The sequence below is a fragment of the Puntigrus tetrazona genome, chromosome 16 (assembly GCF_018831695.1).
Source record: "Puntigrus tetrazona isolate hp1 chromosome 16, ASM1883169v1, whole genome shotgun sequence".
Taxonomy (NCBI): Eukaryota; Metazoa; Chordata; class Actinopteri; order Cypriniformes; family Cyprinidae; genus Puntigrus; species Puntigrus tetrazona.
Genome location: NC_056714.1, coordinates 22,962,143 through 22,983,572, shown reverse-complemented (window position 1 = coordinate 22,983,572; position 21,430 = coordinate 22,962,143). Strand labels below are relative to the sequence as shown.

The 21,430-nt window shown below is 35.4% G+C and overlaps 2 protein-coding genes across 2 annotated transcripts; one reads left to right on the top strand and one right to left on the bottom strand.

Annotated features, from left to right (window-relative positions):
- The first annotated feature begins 681 nt into the window (after positions 1 to 681).
- On the top strand, positions 682 to 5,648 carry LOC122359931 (2,4-dienoyl-CoA reductase [(3E)-enoyl-CoA-producing], mitochondrial-like). Its single transcript, XM_043260164.1, is given in 11 exon segments — positions 682 to 859; positions 1,335 to 1,461; positions 1,464 to 1,542; positions 1,781 to 1,838; positions 1,965 to 2,051; positions 2,142 to 2,289; positions 4,110 to 4,209; positions 4,643 to 4,715; positions 4,945 to 5,091; positions 5,425 to 5,487; positions 5,580 to 5,648. Coding segments are annotated over 11 exon segments (996 nt in total). The 5' UTR covers positions 682 to 805; the 3' UTR covers positions 5,640 to 5,648.
- Positions 5,649 to 7,798: 2,150 nt separating this feature from the next.
- On the bottom strand, positions 7,799 to 18,954 carry LOC122360067 (calbindin-like). Its single transcript, XM_043260385.1, is given in 12 exon segments — positions 7,799 to 8,322; positions 9,627 to 9,698; positions 10,969 to 11,022; positions 11,105 to 11,144; positions 11,231 to 11,286; positions 11,376 to 11,453; positions 12,728 to 12,744; positions 12,747 to 12,774; positions 13,044 to 13,124; positions 13,578 to 13,652; positions 18,379 to 18,455; positions 18,750 to 18,954. Coding segments are annotated over 12 exon segments (771 nt in total). The 5' UTR covers positions 18,829 to 18,954; the 3' UTR covers positions 7,799 to 8,208.
- Positions 18,955 to 21,430: the final 2,476 nt, after the last annotated feature.

Genomic DNA, 21,430 nt, shown 5'->3' with positions numbered 1-21,430 from the left:
AGATTACACAACATTCAGCTTTCTCTTAAAATCATTACTAATAACCTGCAATTTGAGTACATGCATGCAAAGTTATGCAATACATTTAGAATAATCTTCAAATTCTATATATAGTCTTCTTTACCTCATACAGTGTCATGAGACATAAAATGCTGCATCATATCTGCTAGCAACACTTGCTATAAAACACTAAACTCCAAATATTTACATTATTGCAATTTTTCTCTCGATACAGGTTGCCAGTTATAAGTATTATATCACGCGCATGTGCGTGTAACGTTATATTGTTTGTGTTGTAGCACTGATACAAAAATAAACGGTTGTTTACCTGATTCTTTGAGCCCAGCGCGCTGTCAACTAACCGACTGGTTAGCAATAGTTATTTCTTCCCACCTTACTCAAAATGACATTCTACATTTTGCCCAGGTTAAAACGAACGTTACTAACAAACATGTCAAATCGCACGAACGATATAAAAATACAGACATTTACATAAAAGAACCGCTTCGTTTGTTATTATGTCTCAGGAGTGAACTAGAGGCGTGCGTCTCTATTGGTTGATCCGAGATCTGCTCCTCAGCTCAATAGCGACACGCTATTGGACGAAATGTCTCACGTGTCTGATCCCAGATCAACGGGCAAACCGGAAACCGGAAGACATAATACAGGATTGTCTGCAGACTTCAGTTGTAGAGTCGTTTTAGTGCGTCAGAGGCGTAACCGAGTACGACTTTGCAAGTTTATTTGCATGTTGTGAAATTTTAAAACGCGCTTTCTCACTGTAAAAAATATTTATTTCGAGGCAATGGCGCTGCTCAGAGGATTGACTGTGTTAAATAGAGTTTCTCCAAACAGCTGCTTCATGACAGCACGAGTAAGAGTTTTATTTTGTCCTTGTGCACTTAAGATTTTGTGCATGCATTTACAGTTTCGAAATCTCATAAAACGCTGCAAGTGTAAAGTCATGTATTTACTTAGTATTTTAGTTAAATAAACCATGTATAAAATTGTGCTTTCAAGTGTGCATTTTAGAGAATTTTAAATAGCTTGCAAAGTATGTTATATTTGAGTACGGTTATCTCTTTTAAATGTAATAATGTGTACTGTATAGGAAAATCGTTTCTGTCAAACATAATTTTTTTCATTTGAGACCTATTGCATGTATTGGAATGTATAATTTTCTTTCATGAGCGTTGTCATTATGACCTTTCACCCAGTTTCTATTTATAATACTTAGAGTATTATTTATTCCTAGCTGAATGAATGTATTAATATACAGTGACTATCTCTCTCTCTCTCTCTCTCTCTCTCTCTCTCTCTCTCTCTCTCTGTCGTTTAACAGCTTTTTTGGAAATGGGACAAACACTTTATACCAGACCGATCCTCCCCACGCTAGATTCTTCCCACCTTCTGAAGGTGCTATGCTTCTCCCAGGAACTTACAAAAACAAAGTGGCCTTCATCACGGAGGAGGAACAGGACTTGGAAAAGCTATGACCACCACTCTGTCTTCACTTGGAGCAGAGTGCATGATAGCCAGCAGGTTAGTTATTCTTCTTGTTAAAATATTAAGCAGCACAATTGTTCCCATTATTGATGTTAGAAATGTTTCTTGAGCACCAAATCAGCACGTAAGAATGTTTTCGAAGGATCGTGTGACATTGAAGACTGGAATTCAGCTAAAATTCCATTTTAAAAATGCATCCAAATAGGAAATAAATTGTTACAACTGTAATTGAAAATGTAAATAAATTTGTCTTATATCGCCATATTACTTTCAGAAATCTTGATGTTTTGAAGAAGACAGCAGATGAAATCTCACAGCAGACAGGAAACAAGGTACTGTGTGTTTTAGAAAGGCCATGCAAACATTGTCATATTCTTGGAGCAGTTCATGTAGGTTTTAGATTATGGTGAAGGACTTTTACATCCTCTTAGAGTTTGATAAATGTGTTCACGTTTCAGGTTCATGCCGTCCAGTGTAATGTTAGAGACCCTGCATCAGTGGAGGCTGCTGTCGATCGACTTGTAAATGATGTCGGCTTGCCTGATGTACGCCTAGGTCTCCATCTTAACAGCAGTGGTGCAATAGATTTAGCCAAATAAACAAAACTGTTTCTAATATGCTCTGTCATCCCACAGGTGGTGATAAACAATGCTGCTGGAAACTTCATCTCTCCTTCAGAGAATCTCTCTCCCAATGCCTGGAGAACCATCACTGACATAGTGCTGAACGGCACTGCATATGTCACTCTAGAAATCGGGAAACGCCTCATCAAAGCTGAGAAAGGTGATTATTATTTTTAAAGACATGGTGCAAAGTAGTTGTAGGGCAATTTAATGTTTAAGTACAAGTTACAAACAGTAGAGCTTAGCACTAATAATGCTAAGGTTTGATTCGCAGGTAATGCACTGATTTAAAAAAAATATATATATCTGTACCTGGAATGCAGTGTAAGGCTCTTTGGATAAAAACTTCTGCAAAATGCATAAATATGTGAAAGACATTTGATTAGATTAATAGAAATAGTTGATTGAGTACATGGCCACTAGAGGGCAGTGCTTCCAAGAAAAGGTTTTAAAGAGTACCCAAATTACTGATAATATACAGTATTGTATAAGTGACACTTTTTAATGGGATAACAGAATGTTTTTAATTTAATAGAAACTTCTATAAATCAAATCTTTGAAAAGTATTTTGTGCTGAAAAAATAAAAAATAAAATACATGCCCTTGTATCTGAATTCTAAGGGACATGACATTACTTTCACATAATTGTTTATCACTGCAAAAGTATAGCCCCAAAATACTTAATTTTACTCAAAAATTTTATTTTAAATATTAAATGTAACCCCAGAAGTCCATCCACCTAGAACTGTATTCCATTGCTAAAAGGACAAGTAAAATAATTTTTAATGTGACTCGTCAGAGATACTGAAAATGGCTATAAATATAAAGTGTCCATATTCTAGAGAATATATGTATGTGTACATAGATGTGTGTGTCTATATTATTCAATTATATTTATTCTTTTTCCCCCTTTATTCAGTAAGGATGCATTAAATGGATGAAAGACATTTGAAAATTTTAGCTTTTCATTAATCAAATCATCTTGAAATAATGTATCGATTTGCCTAAAAAGAACAGCAATTCTGCATGCTGAAAAGTAGTGGGTGCTAAATATTCAGCCTTCCCATCACAAGAATAAATTGCATTTAAAAGAATGCATTAAAATGGGAAATAGTTGTCTTAAATTGTAATAATATTTCACAATAGTATTGTTTTTACTGTAATTTTGATCAAATATATGCAGCTGTAGAATGCATACGTGGTGTATTGTACAAATGATGCATGTTTTTCTTCTACCCGCTGTCTTGATGCTTCTGCTGTAATGAGGTTGCCTGTGGCTTTTTGCACATCCCATGGCAAAAAAGTTGTCAAAATGTGGGATTTTGTTTTGGTAATCAAGACAGTTTTTTTTTTTATAATAGGCTAATTTATGTGCATTCATGCTGTTTTCTGCTCTCTTTGTTTCCTGTTAAGATAACAACAGCTTCTGGCTGTAACCAGTAAGGCAGCATAATTACTCTACTGTAAATTAAGACATCATTAGTCTTTATGTACATTTCCTTTGCAATGATAAGAGCCAAGTGTGTGTGTGTACAATGACAAAAAGCAAGATAAGATGATTCTGGTTCATTGCCTCAGTCATATTAGTGTGTTTGTGTGTGTTTGTGTGTGTGTGTGTGTTTGTGAGAGTATGAGAGAGACAGGGAGACAATTAGCTGCTCAAATTCAGACATTCAAACCTCTCACCTGATTATTTTGACCTCTTTCTGCTTCCTTGATCATTATGATTACAGACTGTTCAATTACTTCTTTAATTCGTAGTCTAAAGATATTATACTATTTATAACAAGTTTGACCTTGACGCGTGTATTTGTTTACATTTCACTGGTAATTTAAAAACAAAGATTTGATTTATTCTTTTTTTTCTTGATGCCATGACAATGATTATACAGTTTTATCATGTCACGCACGTTTAGTTTAGTTTAGTTTAGTTTAATCTCATTTAAAGCACCAGAAACTAATCTTTTTGAATTTATAAAGGTGCTGCTTTTCTGGCCATCACCACAATCTATGCTGAGAGTGGCTCAGGATTTGTTGTGCCAAGTGCTGCTGCTAAAGCTGGAGTGGACAAGCTTTGCACGTATGTATTCTGTTACACTACAGACACAGTTTAAGGCCCAGTTCACCTGGCAGGCTGTGATCTCCTCCTCTGAGGATCAGGTCCTCCGGTCAAATGCCTTTCTAATATACTCTTGGAGGGCTGCATATATTATCATAATGAAGGTGCCGTGTGCTATGTTTAATTTACATTTTAATTGTAAGATGAGGATCTTGATCCTCTTCCCTTAAGGAGTGTTATATATGCAGAAAATACAATAGGGAGAGGTGAACAGCACATTATTTAACTGAAGTTTCAGATCAGTAGCTCATTAATAACTGCTGAGATGTTTCATAGTGTTTCATATTCAGTGACCCTACAGTAGTTATACAAAGCAAATCTCACCAAAAAATGTGACCAATTTATAATGTGATCATGTATAACAGATCTGACCAATTCAGTCTACCTATAATAGGTCTCTGGCAGCAGAATGGGGAAGATATGGCATGAGATTCAACGTTATTCAACCAGGACCCATCAAAACCAAGGTAGTGTGCGTGTTTTTGAGTTGTCTTGCTCTGAAAACCTCATCATCCAATCCTAAGTGTATTTATGGAGAAGTAGTGATGTCCAGTATGTAAATGAATCATAGTTCTTGTCAGATTTTCTGTGTGATGTTTTCGAGTTTAACTTTGTGGCTCAAACCAGTTTTGATTATTTTTTTATGTAATCCGCTTGAAAACGGTGCTTTACAGTAACTCCGGTATTTTTCTTAAGGGCGCCTTTAGCAGACTGGATCCCATCGGTACATTTGAGCAGGTGTTGTTAGAGAATGTAGCCGTGGGTCGTCTGGGAACTCCTGGAGAGATCGCCAACCTTGCTGCCTACCTCTGCAGCGATTATGCCAGCTGGGTTTCAGGCGCGGTGAGTTCGTTGACCTTGCGTGAAAAGTGCTTCATCTCTCTGGGCGAGAGCTCACCTAGCATCATCCCCACAGGGCCTCTCCATTTACAGCCAAATAGAAATGGAGCCAAGGGCACTCACTCCACTCTCTTTCCTCTCTGAGTATCAGAGGGAATTTTGTGACGAGTTAGAGGAAAAAAAACTGCTCCAGAGATCAATATGGAATTATATGGTCCGGCGCATTACTGTAATGACCCTATACTTATAAAGTTAAGCAGCCCTGACAGGGCAGCTAATATGTTTTTCACAGTGAAAGACAAATTTCCATCTTCTGTATCTCCTCTGTCCTCACAGATCATTCGAATGGATGGCGGTGAATATGTCTCGCTAGCTGGCGAGTTTAATGGCATGAAAGCGGTGATTTATTTATTTTTTCTTCAAAGTCAGTTAATCAGAAATTTACAATGGGGGTGTTATTACTTTATTTATTATATGTTTTTATTTTCTAGGTCACAAAGGAGCAATGGGCCATAATGGAGGCAAAAATCAGAAATACAAAAGGATCATAAACCTCTAAGTACTGTGGTAATTTGGCACCAGATTTCATTCTCCCATTGTAACACAGAGGATCAACTATTTTGAAACATGATTGTGTAAATTGTGATTTAAATTGTCTTGGCACACAAAAATGTTCATCCATTTGATGTTTTTAAGCTGTGCCAAATTTTTGACCAGTCTGCCATTTCTGCCTTAACTATCCATTGTAACAATGGTTACAATTACATTAATTATGCTGTAAACTTGAAAGGTTGCCTTTTTAGTAGGTATGATTGTTTGGTATACATTAACTTGTTTCATGCTTAGAAATGAATTCAGTAAAAAAAAAAAAAAAAAAAAAAATATATATATATATATATAATATATATATATATATATATATATATATATATATATATATATATATATATATATATATATATTCAGAAAAATAAATTGTGCCTTAACTCTTGATTTATTGTTTTTCAATTTTAAGGATTGATTGAATGAATAAATAAATAAATAAGTGACATACAAAATTGAATTGCTTAGAATTTCTGGAGGTTTTTTTTCTTTGAAAGTTGTTTTTTAATCAGGCTCCTCTCAGATAACCACAAGAAGTCTTATAGAATTTTTTTTCTGCTTTTTCATCCTAGTAGTTTCTGCTTTAGATTACGTTGCTGCCTGTGGTGGAGCAAAAGCAGTCTTTTGACTGGAAATCTTGAGCACATCTGAGAGTATATAACACAAAAACAATGTGGTTTGTAATGCTTTGGAAAAATGGTGTTTCCTCATTGACTTGCTCTTGTTGATGGTAATGAATTCTAATGCTTGTTTAATACACATAATCACATCTAGATTTTACTTCTTGTAAGTGCGTGCTTACACACTACCGTTAAAAGGTCAGTATTTTTTATTTATTTTTACTATTTAAAATCGAATTTCTTCTAGATTCAGATCAGTTATAAGTGGCGCTTTTGTGATTCTTCAAGATTCTTTGAATAGAAAGTCCTAAAGAACAATTTATTTTTAAATAGAGATATTTTATATGAATGTAAATGTATTTACTTTGTCTTGCATAACTTGCCTTGCTAAATAAAATTAAAAACATTTTTGACTGTCTTTTGAAAGGTAGACTGTTTTAGGCATTAATATGTACTTATAGTCATTAGTGCTAAATATCAATTAGCCTCAACAATGGCATTTTCAGGTCAAGCCTAAATCACAGGATATTACTGGCAGGGTGCTAAAATGGCTCATAAACTGGCATCGAAAATCTGGTTTCAAAACAATTTTCCGGCTACAGCGCTTAAGGGAAGGAGGTATTTCTCTTGAATGCCATTCATCCTTGGTGTTCCGGTTCAAAGGTGGCTAATCGAAAATTCCACAATTCCATGATATCTCGATGTAGATCAACTGCATTTTCAATATGCCTCTGTCCTAGTTTTAGTTTCAGCAAACTCTCATCTAAACAAACCTATTTAAACACAGTGTTTCTGTTTGTTCGCAATGACTCAACTTTTATGTCTTGGGGTGTCCGCCTTGGGAAGGTCAAGTGTTCAATTATAAGATAAGATCATGATCTGTTGAAACTTTAAATGGGAAGGCGAACTCTACTGAGAGTTGCTGTGTGTTTTTTGCTAGAACTCTCCAATCCCAGCTTTATTTATGTACATTTTCAAAACCAGGCATTTAGTTTGAGATTGATTTAAATTTGGGATTACGTTGCACCGAATCAGATCTTCATCATTCACTCATTGTTATAAAAACCTGAATGACTTTTAGAAAACACAAAAGAAGATATTTAGAAGAATGCTTTTCTATTTTTACCCATACAATGAAAATCAATCAAAAGAAATCAGCATTGGATCCTATTGACTTCCACTGCATTTCTTCCTCTGGAGAAAAAAAGTCTGGAATTAAAATTAGGCTGTTTTTTAGAGACTAAAGGAACTATTACACACAACTGGATGCAGGTAGTCATTCAATAAGTTTAATGTTTTCTTACACAGTGTCTGTGGTGTTTAGCATAGAGTAACATGTCATTCTTTACAGTGCAAAATCTAACATTAGAGACAGGACTGGGGCGATGCATTACATTCGGCATGTGCTTGCAGTCAAACATACCCCACTAGCAGGGCCTGCCGTCTTGTTACAAACATGCATCGCTAAAGTAAATGCAGCCTTTAGAGTTTTACATAGATCCCACCAACAGGCCGTGTTTCGTCAGCATTCCTTGAGGACATTATTGCTTTTGTCTAAGATATTGTAAGATAAATCAATACTGAATTGGTGGATTTTTTTTATATTGAATCGAGATGGGCGATTTGTAAGCATGTTGGGTCTCTTCTTTTGTTAAGGGAAATATCATGTTCATGTATGCAGTGTAGGTTGTAAGTATTGTACGTGTGCCATTGTTAAAAAATCTGTACACTTAGAAACCGTATAGAAACAACAAATTGAAAAGTATGTGCCACAGGGTTGCCTGTCTATGTGAAATCCATGTCCAAAATGAAAGAACATAAGAGGGTTCTAGCTATTTTACGCGTCACAGACGAGCTGAGGATGGGGTTCTGGGATAATGTGTACAGACGGAAGTGTTCACATCTCATCTGCGCACAACACCAACGCTAACTCTGTTCTGTAGAGCTTGCCACCATCAGACAGAGCCATGATGGCGCTCTTATACGTCGGGATTTTGTTGACTTCTAGAACCTGTGAAGAGATCGGGAAAAACATCTTGAGTGATCTGTCACTGTGCCTTTAGAAATGTTCTGTTTCATGAGTCATGCACCAGAACATGCGGCATAATAATAGAACATAGTAAATTATTTACTAATTATATACTATATAAAGTTACTTTTTCACTTTACAAATGTTTACTGATTTACTACAAGAGTGAAAAAATAACATTTAAACCCTTTTTGAAGTCATTAATATTTTTCTTATTCAAAGATGCATTCAATTGATTAAAAATTGCAAAAATATTTTGCAGCACTGGAAATGTCTTGTACTGTTTCACATAGATACTGTTCATTGAACTTTATTCATCAATGAAAATAATTGTTTTACATAAAAAATATTATAATTAGTAGTTATAAATAATAATTATTATTATTATTAATATTAATAAATAATAATAAAAATAAATGTTTCTTGAGGAAAGTTTATTATTATAGAAAAACATAAATGTAATATTTATTAGTGCTGTCAAATGATTAATTGCATCCAAAATAAAAGTATATTCAAAAAAATACAAATGCATGCATGAATATATTTAAGAAACATGTTATATTAAATATTTATATATATTCTGAAATATATGAATATAAATGTAAATATTTTCAATACATATTCTGTGTGTTTTTTATATACACAATTAATATACACTATTTAGTTAAGAGGTCATGAAATTTTTAAGCCAGGATAACAGACCAACACTATTGATGACTCATCCTGCACCACCAAGATTTTTGTCCAATCAGATGTTCTATTGAAAAGGCCCCTGCTCTATCTGCAGCTAACAAGATGCTAATCATGATTTCCCAGCTGTGACATAACTGAACCCTGCTGGTTATTTTACAACAGTTTTCTATAAAAACTTCCTGTTGTTGGCACAAGAAAGACAAAATGTACTTTATGGAATCTTCAATTCTTGTGGAATGCTTCACCCCACAGACTTCCATAATAAGTGCATTTCTACATATGCTAATTTTGTTTGTTTTTTACAAACTGAGGGACTGAAGACTTTTATCTGTGGTAATCTACATATAATTATCTGAATGTGTGCTGATCCCATACCAGTGCCTTTTAATGATGGGTGTATATGACAGTAGCTGAGAATTTGCATGCAATCTACATGCAGCAGCGGGAGATTAAATTTCTCACTAGTATTATCATTTAAGTGTGCTTCAGGAAAATAGTTTGTGCTCTTGAGCTTCAACTGAGAATTGGAATACATCGACAAAAAAAAAAAAAGAGCATGAAACCTCCGATCAGCTGGGCTGTTTAATGCATACCTTCTTGTTTTTCTCACAAAGGTCTTTGAGGAGGGCGTCAAGCTCATTCTCGTCCATGTAACCGTTCCTGTCCTGGGAGAGGCGGAGAGCATAGTGAACATTAACGAGCACAGATGTGTGACAGCCACTGAGGAAACTCTGCGTCATGCCACTTTACCATCATTTCCTGTATTCTCTATTCAGACATTAGGGACGCCTCATGCAATGTTCTCGAGAGAGAGATTGGAAATCAGGGCATTAAGGATCGGTTTTGCACACAGAGTCAATGCAATGACATGCTGGGTCTCGGGGTGCTCATTTGGTGCTTTGAAGAAATAACAGCCAGAGAAAGTGGGCCTGTAACGTCCTTTAGATGGCCTGAGACATTTAGACGTGCTTTTGAAAAGGCAGTGTGTTTACTATGTATTGGCTTTGCTTTATTCACCATCATTGCCTACTAAATCCTTTTTTAACACTTTTATTTATTTTTTGTTTTTATCATTTTTATTTTATATTTCACGATTTTACAATTTATTTTTATTTGACTTTGACTAAAATTTATACATATATCATAAAATTATATATCTAGGCATTAGGCATTTAAGGGATAGTTCACCCAAAAATAAAAATTCTGTTACTAATTATTCATTTAATTATTTACTCATTTACTATTGCATACCGCATTGGAAATAAGCTTCTTTATGACTTTTCAGGAGGCATTAAAGCATTAAATTAGGAGTAAACCTGTTAAGTAAGTCTCTGTATCTCCATAATATTCACAAAGTGGCCTTAAATCGCCTCTTAATGAGCCGATGAAAGACCGAGCTCGCCTGTTGCATTGTCCCAGAGCAAACAGTATGAGGCCAAACCACACGTCTGCTAAATACAGACCAGCAGTCGGTGCGTTTGTAATGAAACGCTTTAGAGCTTTAAGCACACGCTGCCCCCTCCAATGCCGCATCATCACTCTGTATTTTGTAATAGCCCAAAAATGGGTATGTGTGCGTTTGAGCCCATCTCCATGTGAGTTCGCAACCCGAACCTGCCAATCAATAAAGATCAGGGGTGCTGTCATCAGCAGTGAGGAATCTGCACTATTCAGGGACACGCTAATACATTACAATGGAGCCAGGGCCAAAAGATTCAATGATGTTGGGGGTGATATCCAGAAAGAGCACTGTCTTTGCATACTAATGGCTGCTTTCCTCGGGTCTTATACAATTGGAGACACACTGGCTGATCTGTGCATGCTTGGTTATGCATAAAATCAAGCAGTATTAAGTTTAGGCTCGAGGCATTTTAAGGCTGTCAGGCACAGAGGATTTTGATATGACAGAGTGATTGATCAATGCAAGATACTTACCTGATCGTATAACTCAAAAATCTTGTTGAACTCTTTTCTGGCCATTTTAACCCCCTGAAGAAAAAGATTTTGTTCAGTTGTAGGTGGTTAGGAGTAAATCCATGCATTTATAGGTTCATTCCTAATGCTGACATACCTGAAATTTAAGTAGAAAGTTCTCCTGGTCCGGTAACAGTCTGTTTAAAAAAATAAGCAGTTGCCATTTTTATATGTAAGTTAATAGGGCAATAAATATTCATAATGAATTTGCAAGCTCACTAACCGTGCCATTTCTGACAGACATAATTTCCCATCCTTATTTGAATCGAAAATTTTCAGCTTTAAATAAAAACAAAACAATATTTATTCCCTCAAGTGGCACGTAAAGACAGATTTTTGTTGGGCTGTGTAGTTGACTCTGGGCTTACCGTAGTTAGTGTGTACTCCTCTAATTTCTTCTCATCATATGGTTTTTTAGCTCTCTGGAGCAGGTCTTTCAAAAAATTCTGAAAAACATTTGGTTCGATTTTGCAGAGTCATTAACAAAGTTTGGGGTCAGTAAGAAACACTTTTGAACATGCATTAAGTATATTTTGAACAATGACTCAATTACAGGAATACTTTGAGGTCTAAGGTTGTTACGCAGTTCTGTTGAAGCCATCAGCATGCGTTATTTTAACTTATTTACTAAATAATCCAAGAGTCGGTTTGTCTACACACTCAAAACTACCTATATATTTCTATGCATAATTTAGAAAGTTACGTTTGTCATTTTAATTTAATTTAATCAGCATCCATGACTGGAAGTATCCATATTATGTATTGTATAGCGGCGCTGTCTCCAAAATACAAAGTCCATAATTCAAAGAGCTCTCAGAATTTCCTTTTTCCTGATGGAGGTCCATTAGTGGGTCCAAAAGCAGTCCAGTGTTGACAGATTGCACTCATCAAATCACTGACTGTAAATCTGGCAGCTGTTCAAAGAAACCGCTCCCTATTTTAATTTAAATGCACAATCCTCAGTGCTTGCTTTACACAAGCCCCTTTGAGGGATGCATATGGTTATTAGTGCTGGTCTCGAAATCGAATCTTTTGTTCTGTTTGTTGTCGTACCCTTCAGTCCACATGCTAGAGAAAGACTTAGAGCACTGCTGACTTTTAAGTAGGAAACTCTGGAGTGAGTAATCGAACGTGGCTTATAACTGAATCACTCCCTTACATTTTAGAAGATACTGTCTTCTGAGGTGATTTGCATCTTTAGTTTAATTATGTGTTTTTAATTGCTTTACTCTTCGTCCTGAGTGATATGACACAAGATCATAAAGAGATAATAGGGTGGAATTGGAATTCAGGTATGCTGATCAGCAAGTTTGTGCTAATGCATTACTCCCTGCCAAACCCAAAAGATGAGAACCCTCCATGTTCATCTGAGAGCTCTGAAGACTAATTTAGTGCCTCAGCTAACAAACTTAGTTACTTTGTGAGTGAGTTGTCTCCAATTAATCACTCCAATGCATTTTTATTTGTATTGCATAACATGTTTTGACATTTGACCTTAAACAGAAGCAGAAATTTTACTGTAGTCACATTTCTCAAAAAGTACATGTTGAGTGTTTCCTGGTTCAGTCAGAACAACATACATATTTAAAGGAAAATAACAGATTTAAGTATTATTTTAACACCTACAGCACTGGGTCTTTGCACACAAGGTTAAGTTTCTCAACAAAGATGTTTTTCTCTGAGCTCACATCTTGTGAGAGGTTAAAAGTTTATTTCTGACCTTAAGTTCGTCAGCTTGATGTATCCACTGTGATCAGCGTCATAAATCTCCAAGCCTGATGGAGAAATTAACAACATGAAACACTGGAATTCTTACAGAAAGCTAGAACTGATCTTTTTGTATATATGATGTATATTTGCATGTATAAATATAAAGACTGTGCTTTTGGTGAAATAACGGTTTTCTATTTTAATATTTTGAACTGTAGTTTATTTCTGTGATGGCAAAGATACATATCCTGATTTGGTGACATAGTCACTGTAATTGTATTCTTCAAAGAAATGCAGTGGTATTCTGTAGTTTGTATAAACCTCACCTCCATAAACTCTGCACAGGATTTCAGCTGTTGTCTGAAAAATAATAAGAAGTTTTCCTCTGTAGGGAGTATTTGAACCAGCTGTGAAAAACATAAAGACAAAGATCAGATCATCAAAATGTATGCATTGTATAATGTGCAACATTTCCTTTGGGAAAGACAAGTTGACTGTCAGCTGTGAAGCGTCAAAGGCTGCTGGGTCTGAGGATATCTGCTCAGTGATAGCATCTCCGAAATGATGCTCCCCAGACAGCTGCACTGATGACTGTACATCCACACGCGTTCAAGCGATTCGATTCTGTTTTCAGTGATGTTACGATGGCCAGACGTGGCTTATGATACTTCCGTTGGATGCAATCGTTTCATCAATTAACAAACAGGTAAATTAACACCACGTAAACTAAACATTTGATTATGTCAACTTGCCAAATGCTTTTAATTTTGGAGCCTAAACACTGCAGTCTGTGCCTGCCAGACAAAATTGCTTGTGCCAGCCATTTGGACAGTTAAAACAAATTCTTAAAACTTTCTTACCTCAATGATACCTATTTTTCCATCAGCGTTTTGCTCATATTTCTCCACAAAGGCCTTCATTTTGTCTGTTAGTTCCTGGGGGGGGGGAATCAAATAATTTAACAAACAGGCATTCTAAAGAATGGTATATTTTTAACTTTAGGTATTTTAATTTATTTCAGTGGCTATAATCAAGCTTCCGGCTGTTACAATCCATTTCTTCTGCCTTCCAAAAGCCATTGATGTGTAAGAACAAATATGCACAGACAGATGGGATGTGCTGCTATCTTCAGCCCTCATTGCACAATGTTGATTGTGTTTTCATACTGCTTTTGATACAGATGAGAGGAGTTCTCATTCCTCAAAAAAACAACAACAAAAAAAAAAAAAACCCCGCCCATCTTGGCATAGGACGCAGAACGGTGACTGTGCAGAAATCACTAAAATGTGAAACACCTCAGTGCATTTGCATGATGGGGTAATGGTTCTGATGAAAGTTAATCCCAGACTTCAGAGTTTGTTACATCTGCTTGAAGCGCCAATAAAATGTTTTTTAAACATTCGCCTGTTTACCAAGAGTTATTTGTCTTACTACAGTTTCAGTGAGAATCGATAGGGTGGCTGAGACAAATGAAGGCACGTCCTCAAGCAGGCATGTCTGAGATGGGCAGAATACTAAATTGAGTGCATACTGTTTCCAGTGTGCTTTAGCATGAGTGATATGGAAAGTTTTAAAACATTTCTATTTCTAATAATTCCTAATAGTATACTATATTTATAACACATAATGTAAGATGTTTATTCTTTTTTGTTTATGTTTATATTTATAATGTTACTCTTTTGTTGTTTCAGTATTTCTTGTGGCTTATTAAAAAAAATTATGATTAACTGTGTCAAAAAAAAAAGAAGTGTACATAATATATGTGTGTATTGTGTATATTTATTATGTATAAAAACACACACATGCATGTATATATTTAAGAAATATTTTTAGATATTAATATTTATATATAAAATAAATTATAATAACATAAATATACAGTAGTGTCCCTTAAAGTTGTATATAAACATAAAAATTGTATTGTTTATTTATTGTATTGTAATGCAGTTTGTCATTTCTTACCTACGGGAGCATTAATCATATTACTTGATGTCAGTGCTTTTGTCAGGATATTTTCTTGCTCTCTGTATCCATTAGCACATTTCTGAACTGGTGATGGTATCTATAATGTCTGCCATAATGATTAATGGCTGTACACTCATTTGTGAAACTCTTTTCTATTTAATTCACAGAGGATTCCATGTGATTGGTTGAAAAGACCCGCTGATTAATTGTACAACCATCCAGAAATCCTTATCTTCTCTAGTCTCTGTCCGTATAAGTGACAAAAACTCAAAATATTACTGCTTTAGCTGATATGACAGTGCAGAAAGGATAAAATCAAAACATACTTTAAAATAACTGGGCAAAAAAATAAATGGAACATTTTAGATTGAGCAATACTCTTTCAGGTGAAGATGTGGGTTTGAAGGAGTTTCTGAGTTATTTTGAATCTACAATATATACACAAGTTTTTAAACAGTACAATGTTTTTTTTTTTTAAAAAAGTCTCTTGTGCTCACCAGGCCTGCATTTATTTGATCCAAAGTATAGCAAAACAGTAACATTTTTTAATATTTTAAAAAATTTTTAAATAAATGTTTTCTATTTTAATGTATTATAAAATGTAAAAAGCTTTTTTTTCAGACATCAAAGAACTTTAAAAATTTGTTTAAATATTGATAATAAAAGTAATAAAAACTAAGAAAAATGGCACTGGAGTACTGAGAATGTAGCTTTGATTACAGGAATAAATCACATTTTAAAATATATTCAAATCAGTTATTTTAGTACAAATATTTTACAGTATTACTGCTTTTGCTGTATTTTGGATCAAATAAATGCAGGATTGGTCAACAAAAAGGAGCTATTGGAGCTATTATATATATATATATATATATATATATATATATATATATTCTTTTAAATCTTTCCCAACTAGCTTAGTTTCATAGTGGGCAATGAAGTTTTTCAATATTTGTCAGCTCCCAGCATACATTGCGCCATGAAAAGATTTTGTTGCTTGCTGCTGTTGAAGTTTTGGTCATCGGTTATTTGCGGCTTATATTTTTGCTCAGTGTTTGTAGATTGTCACCATTACTGAGGTGTACATCTATACGAATACATTTTCAGTCTGCCTTACTCAAGAGTATCAGTACTCGAACAAGTGCGTTAGCCCAAGTACGTTAAGCACAGTCATACAAGATGAAATGAAACCCGGACACATACACACGATATATGAGTCTTAAAGTCTGAATAAATTAAATTGTTCTATGCAGAGGGCCATGAGGGACATTCAGGAGCAGAAAAGCACAGCACAATATCATTAGAGGTGTGAAATGACCCAGTGGCTGCTTCTCCTCAGCCTGTCACAGTCCATCACCTCCTCTTTACACCTAATAGGGCTGTAACTCAATGACATGGGAATCTCAATAAAGTACAGCCACTGGACACCACCTCGGGAACAACGTGGAGGACAAAAAAAGTCACTGCTCTACAATGTCAGACCAGCTACACACTTGTATATTTGGATCTTATAGTAGAATATACATGGTGTGATTGTAAATGTCGAATATCAGTGTTGGTAAATGCTTGTTTGGGTAAAAAAGTAAAGGTTTACCTATTATCCCCTTGTAATTGGTTCAAAAAAGCTCTTTAATCATAATGGACATTCAGAATAAGCAGTGCATTTATCAGTTTTTTATTGCAGACGACATACATATTGCCCAAAGTATTGGGACACTCCAATCTTAATGTTACACATTTTATGATATTATGATCAAGTATGTGTTCTTCTCTGTTTTTTTTTTTTTGTAGAAATGTTCTATTGTACTCATGGAAATCATAAAGTAGTCAAAAATTCTTCATTGGGGGTGACCCATACTTTTAGCAATATACTATGTATTGGAAATATGTTATATTCTTATATTTTCAGTGCACATTATTTTTATTACATATATTTTTTATTTTTGTAGTCGTTAAAGAAGACTTTTTCACCTTGTTGTGCTATCAACCAATCAACATTATTAATGTTTTATTATTGTTAGCTAAATTTGTTGGTGCAAAATTTTATTTTATTTTATTTTATTTTTATCCAATAGAGAAAGCTTGGTGTTCCATCAGCCAGTCGACATTATCAATATTTTTTATTTCGTTAATTTTATTTAATTTTGTTTTCTATCAGCCAACCAACATTATCAATATGTTATTCCAACAGTATCAATATATTCCTATTCATAGATATTTTCAGTGCTTTCATTTCAAGGGTCACCCGAGCAACTGTCATTGAGATGGAGATGCTTCCTACAGGTATATCATCTGATCCCATAAAGAGCAAGCCTTGAGACCTTGAGAATGATACCTAACCTGGGTTGCTCATGGAGCATCGCTAAATGGCTACTCATTCTGACCTTCATGATGGAACAACTCAAAACTTCACATTTGTTATCGTGACATTCATTACAGTCATTCAGTTCCAAATTATTCAGTATGTATTCAGTCATCCTCAGCCCCTGAGAATGTTATTTGCTTGACAATTTCAGCATGTGTATTTTCCAGACAAGAACAAACCATCATTTGTACCAGTAATGAGTTTCATCCAAGGTCATTCCACTACATCAAGTCTGCATGCAGTTCTCTTCAATGAGGCTTAGGTTCTTTCATCTTTGTTTTCAACACACTGTGCATTGCTGTTCTTTATAGATAACAGCATAACCAGCAGATTGCAACTACAGAGGACGGTAGAGTTATTGTAAAATAAACGCAAATGAAGATTTATTCTCTGTGAAGCAAATGAGGGGAGGAGCCAGCAGCAGATGTGCATGGACCCAGATGGGCAGACAGACTGACTCTAGCGTGCCGACTGAGACAAACTGGGACAAAGTCTCTGTCCTCTGTCGGAGCTTTAACAGGTCTGATAACATGCCCCTCCATCATATGATACAGCAAAGGCGGACTTCATCATCATTTGTTATAAATGCTAGCCTGGGGGCAAATGTTTAATGTCACTAAAATTGCAATATCTCCTCAAAAGGTCACATAGATAAAGTGTCATTTTCCTGAACCAACCTGTGACCATAACCAACCTCACACCCTCATCTGAGGAATAGCAGGTATTATCTTGGTGGTTTGCAGTGGCGCCTGATGAAAAATTATTTATGTTAACAATTGTTTTTATCCCCCTTTTTCATTCATTCTTTTTTCCAAAATTGTAATTTTCTGAAACATCTGATTTTTTAAAATTCATCTAAAACTAAACAATTTCAGTAAATAAAAAATAATAATAACTTAGACAACCGTATCATTACAATGTCAACCAAAAATGGAATGGATTTGTTAAAAATAAACAAAGACAGAATTTAGACAAGATTTTTACAGATTTAGACATATATATATATATATATATATATATATATATATATATATATATATATATATATATATATATATAATGAATAATTAATTTAATAATTTGTTTTAGAAAATATAAGTATTCTTTTATTTATTATTTGAAAAAAACAAATTCACCTTGTTCAATGTTATCATAGACACATAAATTAATTCTTTTTTACTACAAAATGTAAAGTACACAGCATAAAAATACAGGTTTTATCATTTTCCAATGTCAGGGAAATTGTTATATTTGAAAAGACAAGCATTTGTGTTTCTAACCTGATGCCTATATACCAATCTGCAGCAGAAGACAAGAAAATTATGACTTACCAGTCCTGCTTGTTTTCGAGCTTGCTGAAGTTCTTTGATAAAATTCTGCAACTCCTTCCCCTCGATATATCCATTACCTGAGAGCATTTACACCCCAAATCAATGACATAACACAGATGAGACTTGGCTTTCATCAGTCAGCCAAAAGTATATTTCAAAACCATCTGAAACGACTAACAATCTATCTCTCGTCACATTTTGACATCCTTACAGGTTAACAACCGTCTGTTAGGTACGATACATTAGACAAATCATTTTACCCAAACTTTTGGAAACCAGTTGCAATGCAGGTGGCAAGAATAATCCCTTTTTTTTCCTTCCCCAAAAATGTTTCAGTTCATGAAAATCCACAAAATAAGGAAAGAAATTACCATCGTTGTCATAATGGTGAAATATATCCAGGAACTGAGAGGCTGAGATCTCTACTCCTTGCAGGTAGGCGTTTGCCATGTTTTCTCCGTGTGTCGGGCGCTGAAGCTGTGAGACCGATGCTGTGAGACGGTGCTCTGTGATGTCTCCGGTATTTAAGTGAAGTTCCGCCCTCCCCTCAGATGATGGCAAACGCCCAGCGCACCTCTGTCTCCGCGCGCCGCAGGTAGCGCGCGCACTGGTGACTTACTGCTGAGCTGCACAGATGTGAGACGCATTTAAATCAGGACTTCTTTCTACGCGGATGTCACAGCCTGCAACCGAGCCCACTGACACTAATAAAACTCAAAATAGGAACCGTGGAGCATTTGGCCACAAAAAGTGCCATTTCACGTGCATGAAGTGGCTTTACGGAAACAGTGGCCCCTGCGCTCATAATCAATAAATATGTGCAAATTATTCACTTACTTGTTTCGACTTGCTTTTGGCATGAAGCATAAATAGCTTTTGCTATTTTTATATCGATATTTTTTCAGCAATATATTTATTTCAGCGATTATTTCTCTAACGTTGCCTATTAGTCAAGCTAGACAGTGCCTCTATTTTTTAGGTGACCAGGCTATGCATGACAAATATTCTCATTATTCATAGACTTGCACGCCACAAGTCTATGAATAAGTCTACAAAAATTTAAAAAGTATATATTATTTGAGGCAACATTGACAGATATCGTACATGACACTTCATGACACTTACATATTTTCACGTAGGCTAATAATATAGAAAACGTTCAGTTCCAGTTGTTCCTGTGCTTTAAAATGACACTTTTTTCCTCATACAATTTTGCCCTTTGAGTATATCTTCAATGTGCAAATGGAACATTTTTACATAGTTGGAAAATTTAATCTAGACTTTTGGTTTACTGATGGAGTTTGAATGGCCTTGGAGGTTTGGTTCAATGAGTTTAGTGTGCATTTTTGTTTTCTTTGCATTTGATGGCGACAGCTTTACCTCACTTTACATATTTATGGAGTTCATTTTTTTTCAGAATCTACAAAGATGAACTTGGAGTTCCCAGACACAGGGCTTTCTATGGAGTATATAATATCTTGGCCTTCACAATTCAGAGACTTCATCATCCAGAAGGACTAACTTTTCTGCATGCTGCATTTGTGTATGAATTGATCCTGTGGCGCAGAACTCATGAAATTAATTTTCATTTTGCATTTATGGACATCATTCCCTAGTTCAGTTTTCCTGTTAGTTTTCTCTTGTTTACAAAACATTAATTCGTGAAAATGAGCAATGACCCATGAGATAATTGCTCCTTATGTTAATTAATGAGGCTCTGCCCAGACAATGATGGCTAGGTCTCTGGTCCTCTGTCATGGCGTCCTGCCTGGCAGGTCGGCAGGCAGACAGATAGATGGACAGTTCACCACACACAGCACCCTCATGCAATTAGAAACTTCCCTGGTTGTCTGGCAGAGCGAGTAAAATGGGCTTAAATTAGACTGCATGGTGCTAATGGTGTGTCCAGATGTTATCACAACACAATATTGGGGTTTTTTAGCACTCGATGTGGCATATGTTTGTGGCGTTGGCCGCTATTTGCTATGTAGACTCACAGATGGGTTGGCTGACAGTTGTAGTGTTATACGAGGCCATTATGAAACACTCCTGCAGAGTATTGTTGTGACGAGCTTGCATCACACCTTAGCAAGTAAACAGTGGCACCTGCACATTTAAACAACTCCTCTACACCTCAGATGCTGAGATACACACCTGCATACCTGCAATCAGAGGTAGAATAACTGATTTCCAAAAGTTCAGCTTCACTATGCCATGTACTGCATGGACAGTTGTTATTTGTATTTTAAGGTTTTTTAAATAAAATTTACCATGTACATTTTTTATTTGTAACTATAAATAAATCAGTGTATGAGAGAGAGCGCAATATGGTAAATCAGCAAAGGATGTGACATGCTCTGGTATAGATCCACATCATAATTCTGCTTGTGTGATAATAATTCAAGGACATTTTTGTGGTGTGCGTAACTTTTTATAGTTAATAAACACTCTCCTCATAAAAAGATGCCTCAGTGTGTGTTATTCATGGAAGAACAATTTATCCATTAAGCAGATCACTGTTGAGCAACCAGTGGGAAATAAGAACCATTTTGGTTATTATTTTTCGTTTGTCTTGATCACTCATATGCCGATTTTAAATTATCTCTTACTTGCAAATTTGACTTTGTTTTTCATAATAGAAATGTCTTCACGAAAATAATTGTAATGCGAAAACTGCTTACGTTCATATTTTGCAATAATTTGCATCTAACTCAGTCATTTACGAAGTAATTCAACTTTGCTCCCGAGTTAATTGCCAGCTATTTTTGGAAATCTGACTGCAGCCAGCCTCAGCCTGGACTTAAGGCATAAAGAAAGTACTTTTTGTCCCTCAGATCCTGAAGATGCAGCAAATAGCCTAGTGCACTATCAAATCTGTGACAGCTGAGGTCTATCAGCAACCACACAGACATTTTGTCCTGGGTATTGTGGAACACCTTCTAACTTTGGTGGCATTTGTGGCGAAGTAGCAAGTCTGGATTTCTCTGATTATACCACAATAAGCAGTTTCGTCCTCGCTAATGTATGTGGAGCTTAAACGGTCGAAGTTCAG